At 39.0% G+C, this 20,595-nt stretch overlaps 1 protein-coding gene and 1 long non-coding RNA gene across 3 annotated transcripts in view; one reads left to right on the forward strand and one right to left on the reverse strand.

Annotated features, from left to right (window-relative positions):
• The window catches only part of Fam107b (family with sequence similarity 107 member B), a 195,213-nt gene that overhangs the window by 58,340 nt on the left and 116,278 nt on the right, over nt 1-20,595 (forward strand). The window contains exon 2 of the mRNA XM_015483511.1: nt 18,518-18,572. Within this exon, the coding sequence (XP_015338997.1) occupies nt 18,518-18,572 (55 nt within the window). The remainder of the gene's footprint in view (nt 1-18,517; nt 18,573-20,595) is intronic.
• Nucleotides 1-20,595, reverse strand: part of LOC125618451 — a 72,861-nt gene that overhangs the window by 12,175 nt on the left and 40,091 nt on the right. The window lies entirely within an intron of this gene.

Consider the following 20,595-nt stretch of genomic DNA (forward strand, 5'->3'; position numbering starts at 1 on the left):
TCTGCCTGAGAAAATTCTAGGGATAGGCAGCTTGAAACAAACACAAAACAAATCAAAACAAGAACACATTGTTTTTTAAAATGGTCACCCATTCTCTCGCCTTCCCTTAGGGGCAAGCAATTTCACTTACCCCGAAGCTTCAGACGTTCCCCGTACGGGCCACCAAATGCCGCAGTCTGGCTGGGCACAAATCACGAGCCACTGAAGCAGGAACAAACTTTATTTTTAAACTGCAGGAAAACACTTCACACAGCTCCCGGGGAATCCTCGCGAATGCCACGAGGCTTGTCCAGGAACCCCCAGCCGGAAATATCTCTCCCAGAAATCCCTCCTCCTGCACTTCCCCAACCAATGGGAACTCTCGGGGAATCCCCGGAAATCCCCACGAGAACTCCAAAATAGTGCGAGAACTCAAAAGTTGCAGCAGAGGCGGATAGTAATGCCTTGCCTGTCAATCAATACTGTTGGCAAAATGCCAGGGGCCATACAGACTCGGCCGTGGCTCTCAGCAGTTGTTTAAGGGAAGAAAAATGGATTCTGGAACATAGTAGTTTATAAATTACAGCCAAATTTGAATTTGGCTTATGGTTACTTTCCAATTACATAAACACAGAGTTCTGCATTATTTCAAAAACACATGATATTTACTCTGGAAATGATTCTGGATTCCAGGCCATGGCAAATCTGAAGAAACTGACCATTGTTATTTCCGAGACTGTTAGGTTTGGAGAAAGCTGGGTAGGGGGTCTTGAGAACAGAGGTAAGAAAGGAAGAGTTGGCCATGAGTTTATGAGGGGACAGAGGGAATGAGGCATCCTTTTCCAGCTCCTCTGAAGGGGCTGAGATAATTATATCTTTCAAATCCACAGCCTCAGCTAGAGATCTGAGCATAGAACTGGCTTCCTGTCTAGGCTCTGAGCTGAAGACCAAGCACTTTGATGACTCTTTCTCCCTGAGCCTCCCCACCCCTTTATCTCTCTAGACAGTTTATCAGACATCATCTGAACCAAATTGTTAGGCCTGGTTGAGCAGCAGGAATTGGCAATATGCTTGACTAGGGCAAGAATAAATAGGACAGAGAACAGCAGACGTTCAACATTCATTGGTAACACCAAAGAAACAAATTGTTGGAATTGAACCTCAGTGTTCCTGGGCACAGCCAAAGGCCCTTGGGGTTGCCTACCCACTAGCCAGTCTTCTCAGTGAAGTCAGATTGATGAGTTGGCAGGTGCAATCCACATTCAGAAACATCTAAAAAATGCACCTTGCTGAGGTGTGTTTATGGGAGTTTGAAATCTCTGAGTATTTTGTCATTGTAAATGTACGTAAACATCAAAGAAGGAATCAAAACCTCCCAACGAAGGAGAGTCCAAGACCAGATGGCCTCAAGACTGAATTCTGCCAAACATTCGAGGAAGAATTAACACCAATACTTGTTAAATGCTTCCAAAAAATAAAGCTAGAGGGTATACTTCCAAACAAGTTTTATGAGGCTAGAATCACCTTGATTCCTAAACTAAAGACATCACAAGAAAAGTACAGGCCAATACATCTGATGAATGCTTATGCATAAATCTTCAATAAAATATTAACAAACACATTGAATCCAACAACACATCAAATAGATTATACTTTTGACCAAATAAGATTTATTGCTGACATGCAAGCCTAGTTTAATGTGCAAATCAATTAGCATGATACATCACATTAGCAGAATGAAACCTTAAAATTATATGATTATATCAGTTGATACAGAAAAGCCTTTGACAAATGCTTTTACTGATAACTCAGCAGTTTAGGTTTAGGAGGAATGTTCCTCAACATGATGCAGGTTACTTAAAGGAAACCCCATAGCTAACATTATGGGTAAAACTGAAAGCTTTTCCACTAAGATCCAGTGGAATACAAGGAAACTCACTCTCACCACTCCTATTCCACTGGAAGTACTAGCAAGAGCCATCAGAGTGCTGGAGATGCAACTCAGCTGTAGAGTGTGTGCTTACCATGTAAAGGCCCTGTGTTTAATCTCTAGCACTAAAACAAAACAAAATAAATGAGCAATCAGACAAGAAAAATAAATAAAAGGCATACAAATCTGAATGGAAGAAGTAAAAGTATCTCTATTTTCATGACATAATCCTTCATGTTAAATCCTCCAAAGATTGTTCTCTCTCTCTCTCTCTCTCTCTCTCACACACACACACACACACACACACAGTTAGAACTAATAAATGAATACAGCAAAGTTTCAGGACACCAAAAATTTAACCATACAAAAATCATTGCATTTCTAAACACAAATAACAACCAAGCTGAAAAAGAAATCAAGAAAACAATTTCATTTGTAGTAGCATAAAAAATACCTAGGAATAAATTGAACCAAGGAAGTCAAAGATCTGTGCACTAAAAACTAAAAAACAGAAACGAAAGAAATTGTAAAAGATACAAATAAATTGGAAGACATTGTGTGTTTTTGAATCAGAAGAATCAATATTGTTTAAGTGTTCATATTTCCCAAAGTAATATACAAATTCAAAACAATCTTTATCAAAACCCCAATGGCATTCTTCACAGAAACAGAAAAAATAGTCCTAAATTTCATATGAAGGACTGGGGTTGTGGCTCAGTGGTAGAATGCTTGTCTAGCACATGTGAGGCACTGGGTTCAATCCTCAGCACCACATTAATAATTAATTAATTAATTAAAGTTATAAAAAATCATATGTGACTACATACAATTCCAAATAGCTAAAGCAGTCTTATGACAGAAAAAACAAAACTGGAATCATAACACTTCCTGATTTTAAATTATATTACAAAGCTATAGTGATTACAATTGCATGGTACTGACATTAAAACAGACACAGAGACCAGTGGAGCAGATAGAGCACTCAGAAATGAATCCAAACATATAAAGTCAGCTAATTTTTGACAAGAGCATCAAGCTTAAACAATAGGGAAAGGGTAGTTCCTCCAATAAATAATTTGAGAAAACTAGATTTCCATTTACAGAAGAATGAAATTGGACCCTTATCTTAGACCATACACAAAAATCAACTAAAATTAATAAAAGACCTACATGTAAGACCTGAAACAACAGAATTCCTGGAGAACAACCTAGTGGGGAAGCTCCTTGACATTCGCCTTGGTAATGAACTTTGGGCCTAGGCTACAAAAGGAAAAATAAGCAAACAGAATTGCATTGAACTAAAACTTCTGTATCACAAAGGAAAAAAGTTTAAAAATTAAACTGCAAGCTACAACTTGGGAAAATAATGTGTTCAAGTCATATCTATAAGGAGTTAATATCAAAAATTTATAAAGAACTCACAGAACTCAATAGCAGGAAAATAAATAATGCATTTTTAAAAAGGGAAGGGACTTGAACAGGCATTTCTCCAGAGAAGACATAAAAATGGCCACTATGTATATTAAAAGGTGCTCAACATCATTAATCATTAAGGAAATGGAAATGAGAACCATTGTGAGATTTCACCTCACACCCTTTATGATAGCTGTTATCAAAAGTCAAGAGATAACAAATGTTGGCAAGACTGGGGAGAAAGGGGTATCCTTACACACTAATGGCATGTGGGTTGATGCAGACATTGTGGGAGTTAGTATGGAGGCTTTAACTGAATTAATAGAGCCTCCAGCAATCCCTCTGCTGGGCATAGACTCAAAGGAAATGAGATCACCACCTGGGAAAGGCATCTGCACTTCAGTGTTTGTTGGAGCATAATTCATAATAGCCAAGATATGGAAACAATCTGTGTCCACTGATGGACAAATGGATAATGAAATTGTGGTCTATACCACCATGATATATGATTCAAACTTCAGTATGTGTATGAAGACTTGAATTGGGTGTCAACATACTTTATATAAAAACAGAAATACAAAAATTGTGGTATTTACGTGTATTAAGAGTTGTAATGCAAAATATATATATATATATTTATAACATGTTACCTTAGATTGGGTAGAGGGAAGTGAAAGGAGGGGAAGGCAGGGGATGTGGGGATAAGAAAAATAGTAGAATGAAACAGACATTATTACTGTATGTATGTATGTGACTGTGTGACCAATGTGATTCTATAATATGTATACTCAGAAAAATGAGAAATTATATCCCATCTATGTAGGATACATCAAAGTATATAAGTGCATTCTACTGTCATGTATAACTAATTAAATCAAATGAAAATATAAAAAAAGACCCTGCTCTTTGCCACAGCATGGATGAACATGGAGGACATTGTGCCAAGTGGGAAGTTCAGATATAGAATGAGAAATGCGGCACAATCTCACTTACATATGGACCCTACACACGAAAACGTCAGATACACAGAGGGTAAAATAGTGGTTATTGGGGGAACTGGGGAGAGCAGATATGTAGGATGAACAATTCTAGAGATCCAAAGTGCAGTGTGAGGGCTATAGTTAACAAAATTATACTATATTTTGGATTCCAAAGAAATGAGTAGATTTTTACCTGGTTTTATCACAAAAACCAAAATGCGTGAGATGATGGATATGTTAATTTGCTTCACTACAGTAACCATTTTACTATACATAAATAGTAAAATGGTTACTGTACATATGTATTTATGTATCACATAACATCATGTTGCATATCTTAAATATATACAATAAAATGCATTTAAATAAAAAACAGACACAAACAGATTCAGATTGATCGGTGATTAGATTTCCACTTGATAAAAGGCTCAAGTTACTGATCTGCCAGCTCTCAGCATTGTTTACGATGGCTGGGTTGATTTGCTAGATTTCTCCAAAACAGCAGAGGGCCACAGTGAATGATAATGATTGACTGCATCTTTGAGATTTTTGTATGGCTCTTCATAGTCCCATGCACTAAACGATCTCTTGAGGTTGTTTCTAGCTCTAAGATCTATAACTCTTTGAACTGCTTCTATTTATTATTGCCCATAAAAGTCACTGGACTCATATTTTATTCTCACTTGGCACATACAGGAACAGAGAAGTTAATTGAATAACCTAGGCCCATGCAGCAAGATAACATTCATCCTGAAACCAGACTTGGGCTATTTGAAGCTTAGAGTTGCAGTCTCACCTTCCTTTGTTGGGCAATTGCAAACAGCATAGGTAGGCTAATGTAGCATCCAAATCAGGCAGAAGCCATGACATATGGATACACTGGCACAGGGGAAAAGTAAGGTAGTTTTTAATGAGGGTATCAATGGGTCTTAAATTTGAATTCTACAGAATTTATGGGGCACTTTAAATTTATAGTCATTTGTATTGCTTGCCACTCATAAAACCCCTCTTGTGTGATTAGGGTGCTTTCCCTGAGGAAGCATATGGTGAAGTTGCCCTGCCCACAGGCCCAATGTGGCTAATCACAAGTAGAACAGCCTTAAATTTCAAATGTGACCCTTAAGACCCCTCCCACTAGATAGCTAAAAAGGAGCACAGTCTCCACAGAATCAAATCTTTAGTGTGTCCCTGGGATGCATCCTGTTTTGCTTGCTCTCTCCCTCCTTTCTAAGTCCAGGGCACATGGTTAGCTGATGTCTGATTTAGCATGTGGAAAGAGGACTCCCAACGGTAGCTTCCCCACCCTATTTCTTACTATGTGGATATAATAACACAGATCAAACAAAATTGTAGGGTTGCTCTTTACCTCCAAACCTGTAATTGACTCATATTCAACAAACACCGTTTGGTCTTGGCCATGAATTGCCTGCTCCCAGAAGAGGCGTTGTGGTGTAGTTATAGTTATGTGTAAGGGCATTAGATACAGACTTAGGTTCAAATTCAGATGCTGCCAACTATTACCTATTTAATGCTGTAAGCCTCAGTTTTCTCTTCTGCACAATAGGAGGATAATATCTATTTCACAGAGGTTGTCATAAAGAATAAATGCAATATTGTGTGTATGTATGTGTGTGTGTATATGTAGTTTATATATATGTATATATATATAAACTACCTGGTTACTGAGTCTTCATTACTATTGAAGCTTTGATCTAAAAGCAGCAGACTTACCACTCAACAGATGAGGGAGCTTCATCCACAGTGCAAGTGCACAACGCAGAACCCTTGCTTGACCCTGCCTTGATTTTCTCTATTTATTCTTTCCTTTTAGCAACATGTACTTTGAGGGAGTAACCTGGAATTGTCAGCTCTGAGAGCACAGATTCCACCTTTCTCATTTTCCCATTATGCATAGGTACTGAGATCACATTTTGAAACCCCAAATGAAAATATACTGTCTCACTTTAGCAAGGCATGTTGTAGCTCACATGGTCTAAAATCCAGAAAGGATGGTTTCCTTTCCCATTGCATTTTTCACATGGTCAGCCATCAATGAGAGCCTGTGGAATGAATGTACCGATCAATCAGACACTGTCATTGCCATCACTAGTGTCTATACAGCTGTTGCATCCTGCTGTCTCTGATGTATTTGCTCTTTGCTGTATCAGTCAAGGTCCCAACAGGAAATGGTTAGCTCTCAAATTAGAATAATTCAAGGAAAGCTTAACAAAAGACTATTTATGAAAATGTGAGTGGGATGCAGAGGAACCTCCAAGGATACCAGTAACAGTGAATGGGCTATTACCTCTCCAAGGCCCCCAGGGAAGAAGGGAGGAAGCAGAAATAGGAACCTGGAATAAAGAGCCTTTCCTGGAGAAGACCGCCTTGATGGAAGCCTGGACCTTCAGGGACTGCAGGTGTGAACAGGTGAGAGGAAAGGCTCCTCCTTCCCTCTGATCTGCTAGTGGTTCCCATTGACTGAACCCAACAGGAAGCCAGAAGCCAAGGAAGCCCTTTGATGTGACTCATCAACAGGCACAGGGAGAAGGAAGTGGCACATGGACAGTCTTGGTTGTGTGCTGTATCTGAGATGTAGGGTATCTTTTTAAAGGTATTAAAAGTGAAAAATATCACCCGAGGTTTTGTTTCTGTAGGCAGTTCTCTACTGGCATGCTACTGCCTCCACCTTCCTGGCATGTGTTATCTCTCTGGAGAAGTCACCCTTGTGCTTCTCATCACCTTGTAGCTCTCATCACCTGCAGACCAGGAGGTGACCCTCCTCAGGACTCCTGAGCACCTTCCTCTTAGCTCTACCCTAGCACTTTTCATGTTGTAATGATTAGTGTTCTTTTAGTGTTCTTCTCTGTGCTTAGTCAGTGTTCATTGAATGAATAACATTTTTTCATGTAATGAAAGAATGCTTGACAATAGATGACCTTAGTTTTCTAGATTAAAGGTCAGATTCCACCCCAGTAACCTCTCTCCTCCCTTACAGCAGTAGGCCTGTTAAGACCAACAGAGAGAGTTCCAAGGGCACTGATGAATTTGAACATCTGGAGTGTGTTAGCAGTGGCTGTGGGAAGCATCAAACCAGCAGGAAGGTGTGGGTGGGAAGGGTGGTCAGACTACTGGGCCATGTCTGGAGAAAGGAAACTCCATTTTTAAATTCCCTGTAAGGGGACCTGGGCATTGCTTAAGTTTACACATGCAAATTCCCATTGACATCCCTTCCCTTTCTGGAAGCCCTGACAAAAGAGACACTAAAAAAAGTGGCATGTACCCTGTTAGGGAGATCAGAAACATTGACAGGAGGCTTGAAAGGCTGAGCAATTTGCAATCCCTTTCCAAGACTTGGTTTGCTCACTTTTGGTCAATTATGTGCACATGTGTGTATGTGTGTGTGTGTGCGCGCGCTTATACATTGTGCATGCGTGTGTATACATGTCACTGTAACCTTCACAGTGCAGAAGTAATTCCATCAGGTTTGGGGCAGAAAAACATTTATAGATGTAAAGAGAATTAAAATGGAAGGCGATAACTTCCAGGCACACTTCATTGTCACCTACCCCTCCCGTCTCCCTACCCTCCATTTCCACTCATACCTGCTCCTTCCCTTGCTGAATTTTCCTGGGTAGTCCATGTATGCTTGAAATCATCTGTCTGGTGAACTCAGTCCACAAACAATAACTATTTGCTGAGTGATCACTGTGTGCAGGGCAGCACAATTCCATCAGTGGTGTGGATTTTGTATTTGCATGAAAGTGCCTGAGTGAAGCCAAAGGATATATTCTGACCTTTGTAATTATGTATTTCCAAATAATAAGGTGTTGATCCTTCAGTTATTCTAAAGACCTCAGGAAGATGATTTTCACACTTCCTCCCTTATTTGATTAGGAAACATCACATGAGGATGTAGAACTCCTGGTGTTTCTGTCTCGCTGGGGAGGAGATGAAGCCCAAGGGAAATATGAATTTGATCAGGTGTACATAATTGCATTGGAGGGGAATATGGATCTTCTCATTTTCATTAGGTGACATTGCCTTTCTAAAACGAGGTTAATGAGGATTAGTGGGAAGAACATTATTTATTCTTTTCTTGGTGATAGCCTGAAAGATGAGAGCTATGTAGTGATCCAAGGAAATCCTTAATGTTCTCCACGAGGCTTTGCCAGGTCTTTTGAGCACAAAGCTTGCTGCCATTCCTGAAAAGCACTGAGTTACATGACATGACTATAATTAAAAGATCCAGCACAATTACATTAAAAAATAATACCACCTTAAAAGTTGTTGTAAGAGATGTACTTAGCAAGGACCCTGTGCGTGGGTTGCCTAGGAGAATGTTAGACAATGGCTCACTGGCTCCCTGCACTGTCCTTCCATTGCTTTAGTTGACATTGGAAAAACCCCAGTTTAGCATTTCTTCCTAGGATGAATTCAGACCATACTTTAAGTTTTTTTGGACAATTTATAAATTGTACTTTATGTCAACTTAAGATTGAGGAGAGGTGTTTGGATGCCAGAACTGGAGTCTGAATTTCACCACAGCTTCAGCTTTGGCAAGGGCTAAAACAATTTAGGATTACGAACAAAATTCACCACCAACTTTTTATTTATTCTGGAAGGTTCTACAGGAAACCAAAAGAATTGTTGGGTGTCACTGCCTAGGGCTGTGACTTCTGCCCACAGACATAATTGCAGCTTCCACAAATTCCAGAACTTAGAATTCTAAGTTCTGAAAGGGAGACTGATCCGGGTATGGAACCTGGAACTCAGAAAAGATCTTCTCCAGGATTCTTAGGAATGCTCCAACAAAGTGTTCATTCTAGGGCACTTTGTGGCTTCTGGCTATATCTCTCTTTCTTCCATACTTTCTGATCTCCCTGCCTGATCTTTGAGGGAGCAACAGAAGCCAACTGGAAACTACCTCACTGTGCTCCTTGGAGGGTTGGTGGAGGATCTGGGGCATTGCCTATCTTTGTGTGGCTGTGAGGCTCAGATTTCTCATGTGGAAACTTGGGGATGCCTGCTCTGCCAATCACACAAAATTATTGAAGGAGTCAAATGAAACTGTGTGTTGGACATGGTTTTATACGTGGAGAGGTATCTGAGAGGAGGCATTACTAATATTTTGAACAAACATGGAGACTGAGTAAAATATGGTGCCCGATTTCCAACAAAAACTATTATTCTCTCATTCACACTGTATTTATGAAGTCCTTTTGGAACAATCCTATGGTCTGAATATTTGTGTCCTCCAAAATTTGTCTATTGAAATGCTAACCTCCCCAAGGTGATGTTATTAGGGGTATGGGGACTTTGGCAGGCAATTAGTTTGTGGGGGGAAAGTCATGAATGGGACTGGTGCCTTCATAAAAGACCCAAGAGAACTCATTCATATCAGGTAAAGATTAAGGTGAGAAGGCACCACCTTTGAACCAAGAAGTGTACCCTCGTTAGACATCAAATCTACCTATTTTGATCTTGTACTTTCCAGATTCTAGAACTATGAAAAATAAACTTTTGTTGTTTGAGAACCACCAGTCTGTAATATTTTGTTATAGTAACCAGAATGGACGAGGACACACCTCCCTCTCTGACTGCATTGTCTTCCTGGATATGAATCACTAAGCCCTGCAATGCTGAAGACACTTCCTTGGAGCTTCAGTTTTAGGCAAAAACTTCTGAGGGGAACATTTTTCTTTGAAACAAATACAATTCATTCACTTATTTTCCCATTCATTTAATACATGTTTATAGAATGCCTAAGGATAGAACTAGATGCCATAAGAAACTGTAGAGTCAAAATTTTCTCTTGTCACTCACTCATGATCTATGACATAATCTACATATGGGATCTAGATTCATCAATACAGGCAGTCATCAATATAGGTGGCAATCAGTTTTACTGCCTCCATTCCCCAGCAGTTCGACAGGAGTTTACTTTAATTTGAATATTTTTGAAATCATTATGTAACTTTGAAATTTGGACCAGGAAGTTGAATTACAGCTCTAAATATTGTGTCAAACTTTTCTTTGCAACTGATTCTGAAAGTTCCACTTAGTGGTAAATGCTGTTTTGCTCCTGTGGTTTTCTTGGCCTGGGGCTCTGTAAACCTGCACACACAATGGTCTGTCTTTGAAGAAGCCTCCTCTAGCCATGAGGAATACTCACTCATTCCATTGCAGAACTACACAAACTACATTCCTCCTTACTTCAAAGCTCTCTTCAGCTAGTCCTTTCTCTAACGATAGCTATCCCATAAGTAGCTTTTATTTTTGGCTAAGATGAAAATTTTCAGAAATCAAAATTACACCAGCAAAGAGCTCACATTGAAGAAGGCAATGTGATATCACTGACAGTAAAGTCTCTGATATCACTGACAGTAAAGTCAGGCAGATGGTATGAATTCCTCTTGCACATAGAAGCTTGTGCCCTTCTGTATAAAGGGGCACTGTGGTATCTCCCTGCCACCCCCCTTTTCTTTCAGCATAATGCCATGAATATGGAGATTCCTCAGTCAGCATGTATTCATTAAAGTGAATTTTGCCTGGGGTCAGTTTTGTTGACAGTTCCTTATACAATTGGGTGAGAGCTTTTGGTAGATGACCTCTAACCCTCTTCTTAGTGTACAATGGACATAAAACATAGTTTCCACCACTCTGCTGGAGGGGGAAGGAGAGGTGCACAATATAAATTTACTCTGTGGCAGATGCTAAATAGGCATCTTAAGTATTTTACCCTCACAACAACCCACAGACACAAGATAGTATTATCTTTGGCTCCAGATTGTTCTGTGAGCCAGAACAATTGCAAGGGAATGTCATTTGGGATGTGGGATGGGGTACTGATTATCAATATAGACTAGACCGCCTGGGTTTTTCTTCAGGATCCCTCAATTATCAGCTTGTGTGATCTTTGGCAAGTTCTTTGATTTCTTTGACCTCAGCTTCCTCATCTTAAAAACAGAACAATAATATTTACTAAACAAATTGTGAAGCACTATAGAAACAGCATCTAACCTCTTAGAATTTGATAAAAGCAATTTAAAAACATCCATAATTAGGACTTCCCTTTACCAACACAGTATTTTTAAAAAATTTTGTTTAGTTCTTAATGGACCTTTATTTTATTCATTTACTTATATATGGTGCTAAGAATCAAAACCAGAGCCTCAGACTTGTGAGTCAAGTGCTCTGCCACTGAGCCACAACCTCAGCCCCCCAACACACTATTAAAAAAATTTTTTTTGTAGTTATAGATGGACAGCATGCCTCTATTTTATTTGCTTATTTTTGTATTTAGTCTTAAAGATCAAACCCAGTGCCTTAACCGTGCTAGGCAAGTGCTCTGCCCCTGAACCACAGCCCCTGCCTCAACACCATGTTTTGGAAGATTTTTTTTTTGATCAGAAACATCCACAGAGCTCATTAGATACCCAGGCCACACCCAAATTTAGGTGATCAACTTGTCCTGGTTTGCAGGGGACTTTTCTGGTTTTAGCACTGAAAGTCCTGTACTCTGGAGAACCCCTCAGTCTGAGCCAATCGGTATGGCTGGTTGCCCTGCACCCATACTCACTTACCAAGCTGGAGTCTCTGGCACTGGGCCTTGGGTATCTCAGTTTACAAGGGAGAGGCACCAGTCATTGAGAGGGAGTAGTGTAATGGATTATGCCAGGAATGTGGGAGCTGGATAGACCTGAGTTTGAATCTCTTTTTTGTCATTTTTGGGAAATGTGATTTGGGTAGGTTGATGGGTTTCTGGGAAACTGAGTGAAATGGAAAATAGCACATACAGAGTTGATTAGAAAGAGCATTTGGGACCCACTCTTGTGGAAGGGAAGAGAAGGAAGAAGGATAGGGCAGAGGGAGGCACTGGGCTACAGGGAAGTCTCAATGAAGACCTCAACCAACCTCACAGAGAACTCTGGAGGTAGGAGGGAGGATCCTTCAGAATTGTTCTGTGTTGGAATGAGGGGCTGGGTTTCTCACTGTCATGTCCACAAGTCAGTGCATGCCATCTTCGCTGGCAGCAAACCCAGCCTGGGAGGCTGACAGCAAAGGTCTCGTTGGCAAAAGCAGGCCCTGTAGCTTTGAGGGTAAATCTTTCAGGACATAAGTGGCCTCCAGTAGCACATCACAGCATCCACCACAGGGAGAATAACTTAATCCCGCCAAACCTCTGTCTCTCCATTTTTGAAACAAGATTGATGATAGCAAGTTTATCAACTCAGAAGATTGTTAATAATTAAGTGATTCACTACACAGAAAACACAGTTGGATGCTGTAAGCAATCAACAAATGTTAGCTAATATTCTATTTTAAAGTTAGAATAGAACAAAGTTTGGAATGAAGTTGGGGCTGATTCAGAAATCTTTTTGAAGGATATGAATGTCTTGTCTGATTTGCCAGGAGTGACAATGTCAGACTTTTTATTGTGATATGTGTTACTGCATTGGACATTAAAATATAAAGCAGGTGAACAATTGAATTAATTCAACAATTGTTTAGTAAGCATCTGTTAATAGAGAGATTAGATCCCAAATGAAGCTTGAATTCAGAGTCATTTCTCTGGATGAACAATTAATTTAATGGGCTAGACAAGGCTTAGCTATCAGATCCCATGGAAAATCAAACATGTCTTTATTAGTAGCAATGAAACATATCATGATAGAGTCTTTGGGTATAGACTTCTAAAATTAACTCCTGTAAGACATTCTTTGTATCCATCAAAACAAGCATTAGACACAGGAAGGTTGTAATGACACTGTCACACTTTAGCACAAAAACTTGCTGAAACATTTGGGGGGTAATTTTTAATCTAATCAGGAGCTTCAAAAACACTCACCCTTGCAATTCTGGTCCAAGATTATTTGAACTAAGAAAAAATAAAAAACTATACACTGAAAAACAGGAGAAGTTGGAAGAAAACTCCTTAGATGTTTGCTGGTAGGAAAACAATTATTTAAAATAAAAATTTAACTTTGTTGAAAAGGAATGGGTCATATTTGGAACCCATTTTCTAAATGGAGAAAGTTGAGGCCAAGAATCAGTTATAGACTTGTCCTAACAAGTGAAGACAAATGGAACCAGCCCTCCTTAATCTTTGTTCGAGAATTCTGTTTGTCTCTCCAACTACCTTTCTGCTTCTTGGCATGATGTCTTAGAGTAAAATGTCAGCTGTCAGTGTCACAAAACCACGAAGCCAAAGCACAATGACTTGAAGTATGTGAATGAAGTTCATGTTCTTTAAAGTTTTTCTTATTTTCCTTCCCTACCTCCCTGATTTTTCTTTTCTTTTATTTATTTATTTATCCATCTATTGATTTTTTTAAATTTTTAAATTAATTTATTCTAATTAGTATATATGACAGCAGAATGCATTTTGATTCATTGTATGCAATTGTAGCACAATTTTTCATTTCTCTGGTTGTACACAATGTAGCATCACACTATATGTGCAATCATACATGTACCTAGGGTAATGATGTCCGTCTCATTCCACCATCTTTCCTGCCTCCATGCACACTCCCCATCCTCCCTCCCCTTTGCCCAATCAAAGTTCCTCCATTTTTCCCAGGCCTCCCTGCTCCCCATTATGGATCAGTGTCCACTTATCAGAGAGAACATTTGGCCTTGTTTTTTGAGATTGGCTTACTTTGCTTAGCATGATATTCTCCAGCTCTATCCATTATCTGCAAATGCCATGATTTTATTATCTTTTAATGCTGAGTAATATTCCATTATGTATATACACCACGGTTTCTTTATCTATTCATCTACTGAAGAGCATCTAGGTTGGCTCCACAATTTAGCTATTGTGAATTGAGCTGCTATAAACATTGATATGGCTGTGTTTCTCTCTCTCTCTCTTTCTCTCTCTCTCTCTCTCCTGGTCAACCTGGTGAATCTTTGAAAAGAAACTTATTCATATCAAAATCTAAAAATATCATATAAAATTATCTTTTGGCAGTGTGTATAAGACACACATAAAATAAATGAATTTCAGTTTTAGACTTGGGTCCCATCCCTCAAGGTGTCTCATTATGTATCTACAAATATTCCAAAATCTGAAATCTGAAATACAAGCATTTCAGATAAGGAATGCTGAACATTGTCAACACATCAGGGTCATGTTTGATTAAACCAGCATTGTAAAGCACATAAGGGAGAGTGAGGGAGAGAAGCCCATGATCATCACAAATGACTCCCTTCAAGAGCTAGGGTGTTCACATTGTGGCATCAGCTAGGACTCATCCTATTAGAAAGGACAGAAAACCCAACATTGGATTTATTTTTAAAAAATGTATATTTGGGGGCTGGGGATGTGGCTCAAGCAGTAGGGCGCTCGCCTGGCATGCGTGCAGCCTGGGTTCGATCCTCAACACCACATACAAACAAAGATGTTGTGTCCGCCGAAAACTAGAAAATAAATATTAAAAAAAAATTCTGTCTCTCTCTCACTCTCTCTTTAAAAAAAAAATGTATATGTGTGTGTGTGTATTTTTAAAAAATATATATATATGTGTGTTGAGGGCCACAGCTGAGTCGGGATGACGCATGGCATTTTTGCCAGAAGTAGTGGTTGAGAGGTGATGGCAGTGAGTTCTCTAGGAGTTCCCGTTGAGTTCCAGTTGAGCTCTCGCGGGGATTCCCGGAGAGTTCCCATTGGTTGGGGAAGTGCCGGAGGAAGGATATTTCCGGTTGCTGGTTCCTGGACGAGCAGCTTGGCGTTCGGGAGAATTCCTGGGGAGCGTGTGTGGAGTGTGCTGGTGGAGTTCAGAAATAAAGTTTGTTCCTGCTTCAGTGGCTCGTGATTTGTGCCCAGCCAGACTGCGGCATATATGTGTGTGTGTGTGTGTGTGTGTGTGTGTGTGTGTGTGGTGTGTATATTTTAAAACTAAATGTATTAGGTGACTTATGCTAAAAAGTCTAGTTAAGCTTGCTTCAGGCATGGCTGAACTGTGGGATTAACTGATATTATCAGAACTCAGCATCAGTTCATCTCTTGACTTCTGTGGTGTGGGCCCCAGTCTCAGCAGCTTTTGAGAGCAAAATGGCAGCCACAGCAGCAATTCCCGCCCCAAGAGTTGTCTCAGGTTTCAGAACCAGTGGGTTCCAACAGGAGTCATATTCCCAGAAGTCCAGAGAAAAATCTGATTACTTCTCATTATCCCTAATTGGGTCACATGACCAATCTGTACCAATCAGAGGAAAATGCAACATACTGATGGGCACAGGTCTGAGTTACATGCTTAACCTCTGGAGTCAGTTTTGTGCACCAATGAAGGCGCAGGAACCAGAGCTCCTTAAAAGTGGGAAGGGATAGTTTTAAAGATGAAATGAGACTGCCCTTATTAGATAGTGAATGAATGCTAAGCAGCAAAATCAACAGATGTCCATTACAGTTGGGCTGTTGTCATTTTACTCCAGCATTGCTGGGTAAAATCTGCTAAGAACAAACTCAGCAAATCACAGATTTGAATTGAAGAGCAGAGACACATGAATCTACAGAGCTCAGCCACTTTTCTCTAAATAGAACATAGTTTATACTATCAAAGACAGATGTTTATTTATTCTGTGCTGAGAGTGCTACAGTAAAGAGGATTCCAAAGATCCTTTCCTCTGCAGATTGCAGATTGTTGGGGGTTGGGTTTTCAACTCTTATTAAAGGGAAACTTTGGGGGACTCATTAGAATTGGGTAATAAATATGTTTGGAGAAAGCTAAAGGGCTATGTTGTTTCACAATTCTGGAATTCGAAGCCATAAAAAATAAGCAGTCTCATTAGCTCAAAGGACAGAAACTTTTATGTATAAAACAATTTTATTTGGATAATTTTGGCATCTCAAGAGACTTTCCCTGTGGCTATATTATAAAATAACTCCTATGTCTTTAGTATATATTATCCTGTTGGGCCTTGTGAAGCAAGAAATTACTTGCTGTGTTTAGTTGTTATGCTATAGGCCTTTTCTATAGTTTTCATTTTCTTTCTTATTAATTCACACCCTTTCTAGAAATGCAAGTTTGAAAGCAATTTTCATTAAAATTTCTTATAATCCATAAATTTGAGATAATTGAACTGAGTCCTTGTTTACCCAAATTGCCTATGCCCAAACTATTTCATGGGTTGTAAAAATAGGACAATTTGGGGGGACTGCTCTCTGATGATGAACGCTGGAGATGGTTTTTATCTCTGGAAATACACTTGTTCCCAGCACAGGTGATATCAATTCTTTTATGAGCTGGTACTGATGGTAATCTAATGAAACTAATCTTTATGAAGAAAAAAGTACATTTCTTTCTTACTAATTGAGCTTCAGTATCTGATGGAGTTGGATCCTGATGAGCTATTACCTAGGAACTGGTAAGCTAAGCACAACTTTGGAAGTGTTTCTATGGTGGACAATATCATTTTTTTGAATTCCATTTTTTCATTTTGGCTACAGAGTACACAGTTATCATAGGAAATCCCTTACCCATATGCTTATTATAGTCTAGAATATCCTCTGTTGAGCTAAAGAAAAAAGTGTATGCAGAAAGTGTTCCAGATTAGGAAGGAAGCTGCGAAGGCACTGCTTGGATGTTATTTAAGGGACATTAGAAGGGATCCTGCCTAAAGAGTAAGATCCCACAGAAATGGGCCATAATAGTACTTAAAAAATGTTTAGTGAAAGGAAAAAAATAAATGAAAGAATCAGCATAAAATCATCTTTCAGACAAAATCTAGAGAGGTTAGAGAAGTATCCCTTAGGCATCCTCCTAATTTACCTCCCTTACTTCTAGCAGGATCTACTTTTATCAGCATTACAGCAGTGACAATTGTCATTGAAGAATATCAGGTCCTATGATGCTTGGAATGGTTATTATAAAAACTAATAACAGCAAATTCTGGTGAAGATGTGGAGAAAAAAGACTCTCATAGCTGTTGGGAATGTAAATTAGGACAACCATTATATAGAACAATGTGGAAACTCCTCAAAAAACTAAAAATTCAACTATTATATGATCCAGCTATCCCACTTCTGGGTTTATATTCAAAGGAAGTGAAATCAGCACACCAAAGAGCTCCCTGCACACCCAGGTTTATTGTGGCACTATTTATAACAGCTAAGATATAGGATCAACCTGGGTATCTGTCAAAAGATGAATGGATAATGAAAATGTGGTGACACACCGTGAGATATAGTTCAGTCATAAAGAAAATGAAATGCTGTCATTTGCACAAAATGGATAGAAACTGGAGGACTTATTTTACTTATGTTAAGTGAAATTAGCCAGACACAGAAAGACCAGGTACTACATGCTCTGTCTCATATATGGAAGCCAAGAAAAGTCAACATGAACCTAAAATAGTGATTACCAGAGGAAGGGAGGGAGGGTGAATAAGGGGAGGTTGGTTTTGATAAGGCATATTCTATGCATGTGTTTGAAATATCATATTGAATCCCATTAATATGTACAATTAATGTGTTAATAAACAATAAAATATAATAGTAAGGACTATAATACTAGGATTCAGAGGATAAGGTAAATATCCGCCTTTCCAGAGATAAAAATAACTGAACAGTGAAAGAACTTTCAAAAGTTCATGTAGTCTGGCATGGTGGTGCACGCCTGTAATCCCAGGGATCAGGAGGATGAGGCAGGAGGATCACAAGTTCAAAGTAAGCCTTAGCAATTTAGCAAGAACCTAAGTAACTTATGGAGGCTATCTCCAAAGAAAAAAAATAATCAGGGCTGGGGATGTGGCTCAGTGGTAGAATGCTTGCCTCGTATCCAAAAAAAAAAAAAAAATACATGGAATCATGTACTTGAATTATGAAAAATCAAATATAATTTTCTTTGTTCTACCATGCTGGAAGAACTCCTGTCTTATGGAGAGATTTATTGCCATCTTGTCTAAGTAATCAGTGACCCTAGATGTGTAGTACCAGAGGATCCCTTGGTTGTGCTACTCAAGGGACAAGTTCTTTGATACTTCCATGTGAATGGAACCCTAGAGGTGTATAACCCAATACTCCCATAGTTATATAATCAGTATTGAGTACTTACGTTTTGCTTGTCCAAAATCTCAGCACTTTGGGGCTCAGTCTAATTTTCTCAGATTTTGATTTCATATTAATCAGTAGTTTTGAAAAAAAAAAGTCTTTCTATAAATTAATGCTGATTTTTACTCTCTTTCTGCTTTTCTGGTTTGTGGGGCTGTAACTTAGGAAGAAGAATTCCAAGAAGATAAGTGCCCCAAGTTGGAGCAGAAGATGACATCAGGTAGAGTCCACTGGGTGTGAATCCTTTTCTGGGCTACTATTGCTGACAGCAGGACTCGGAGCATTGAAAAGCTTGCAAATTTCAAAGGAAAAATTGTATGTTCCAAATGATGAAAACACTACTAGAAATGTCACTTGTGATGTATTCTAGCCACAACATCTGGGCAATCTGGTTGTGAGACAGAAAATAGCTTGTTCTCTTCTTTGTCTTTTTTCTTTCTTTGATTACACTTCTTGAAGAATAAATACTTGCAAAGTAGATGATGATAAAGAAATTCCAGATTCAGTAATGCTAAAATAAGGAGTTTGGCTACTTACTGAAATGCTTTTGATTATCTTGAAAAATATTCTTTAGATAAGTTTGCTTTAGAAGTTAGTATATAATCAAATATGTAGCTTTGCTAAATCTATTTACCCTGCGATAAAACTTCCTATGAGATAATGTGGAAAGAAACAAGTTACAAGACATTTATAATTTAGTTTAAGATTAAGGTCAGGGAAGATAATCAGAAAAAATGGCTATAAAAATAAACATTAGTTGAATGGAACTAATAATAATGAAAGCTCAATCTTAATACCATCATCTTCTATTTTCCAACAGCTTCTAGTTTTGTGTTTTATATGACTCAGTATTGGAAGATGACTACAGAGGTATTTGTTGCTGGAAGAAACTTGTGTTCTTAGAATTTCATGGCAACCAGGGAGCAGGATTAAGAAATGGGAAATAGTAATGGAAAGAATATGCAAAGTGAGGGGAAAGTGGCACCCTGCTCTGGTAGGAGTGGGGATGAGAGAAGCAGCTGTTAGCCAACTCCACCATTTCCTCTACACCTGTTCTCCCCTGCCAGGTGACCTGTACTGGGTTGAGAGCAAGCATTACTCTAGTTTGCTGCCTCTTCCTAGGATTCTGTCCCCTTGCATATCCTCATATACCTGGCTCCTCACAGCTGAAATGTCCTGTCCTACAGAAACTTGAGGACCACATTCACATTCCTCTGAATCACTCTTCAACTCTGACCAATTTAAAACTTTTTTATAATCTTATTCTGACTTAAAATCAACTTTCTACTGATTGGTTTATTTCCTTATTGTCTTCTAGAGAGCAGGGACATTGCCTGTATTGTTTAATGGTATCCTTGGCACGTTGGACAGAACCTGGAACATAGTAGTCATTCAGTAAATTCTTGTTAAATGAATCCCTTATGTCCATTTTCATTCTCTGGAATGGGGACATCAGTGGGGCAGGCTTTTTGTGGGCCAACACTATGCCTATTTTAGATTTGGGGATTATAAAAAAAGAATAAGATATGGCACTAGTGCTCAAAAGAGAGAAATGTCTAAGAGAGGGTGTCTACAACACAAGAAAAAATGTAAAATGTAGGTTGTAGAGGAAGCCAAGGCTGTGGAAGCCTTCCCTTCACAGAGCTTGCTGTTGAAGAGCGCCTGTAAATCACAGACACGGGGAGCTAAGGCAAAAGGCAGAATACAGTACACATCAAAACTGAGATAGGAGTAGGTAGCTTGTGAGCACTAAAGAGGTGGGATGAATGCAATTTGGAGGATTCAGGAAGTTTTCTAAGAGAATGAGACATATAAGCAAGGTCTTGAATGATGGAAATTCATTCATTCATAAAGAGAGTCACATTAGCTAGGGTATCAATACATGATAACCAATACTGTACATTGAATCCATGGTGGTATCTTTTTGGAGTTCCACATTTAAAAAAAAATTTATTCTGGTTGATGACCTATTGATTAGGCATCTGACACCTTATCCTGGGATCTATAGTTTATACTTGCAAGGGCTACCCAGGGGCCAATGACAGTTCCATCATTTGCTCTCTAATAATTTAGCAGAAATCTCTACATATTTGATGGTTTCTTAGTAAGTAACTTGCCTGTGATTAATGCTGACCCAGAATCAGGTGGTATTTTCCCCAGACTCCATGGAAGTCTTGCTAAGTGGAAAGGGTAATATCTTTTTAAAAGTGAACTTTGATTCTTTATTGAAAATACCATTTCAA

The sequence above is a fragment of the Marmota marmota genome, unplaced genomic scaffold (genome assembly GCF_001458135.2).
Source record: "Marmota marmota marmota unplaced genomic scaffold, marMar, whole genome shotgun sequence".
Lineage (NCBI taxonomy): Eukaryota > Metazoa > Chordata > Mammalia > Rodentia > Sciuridae > Marmota > Marmota marmota.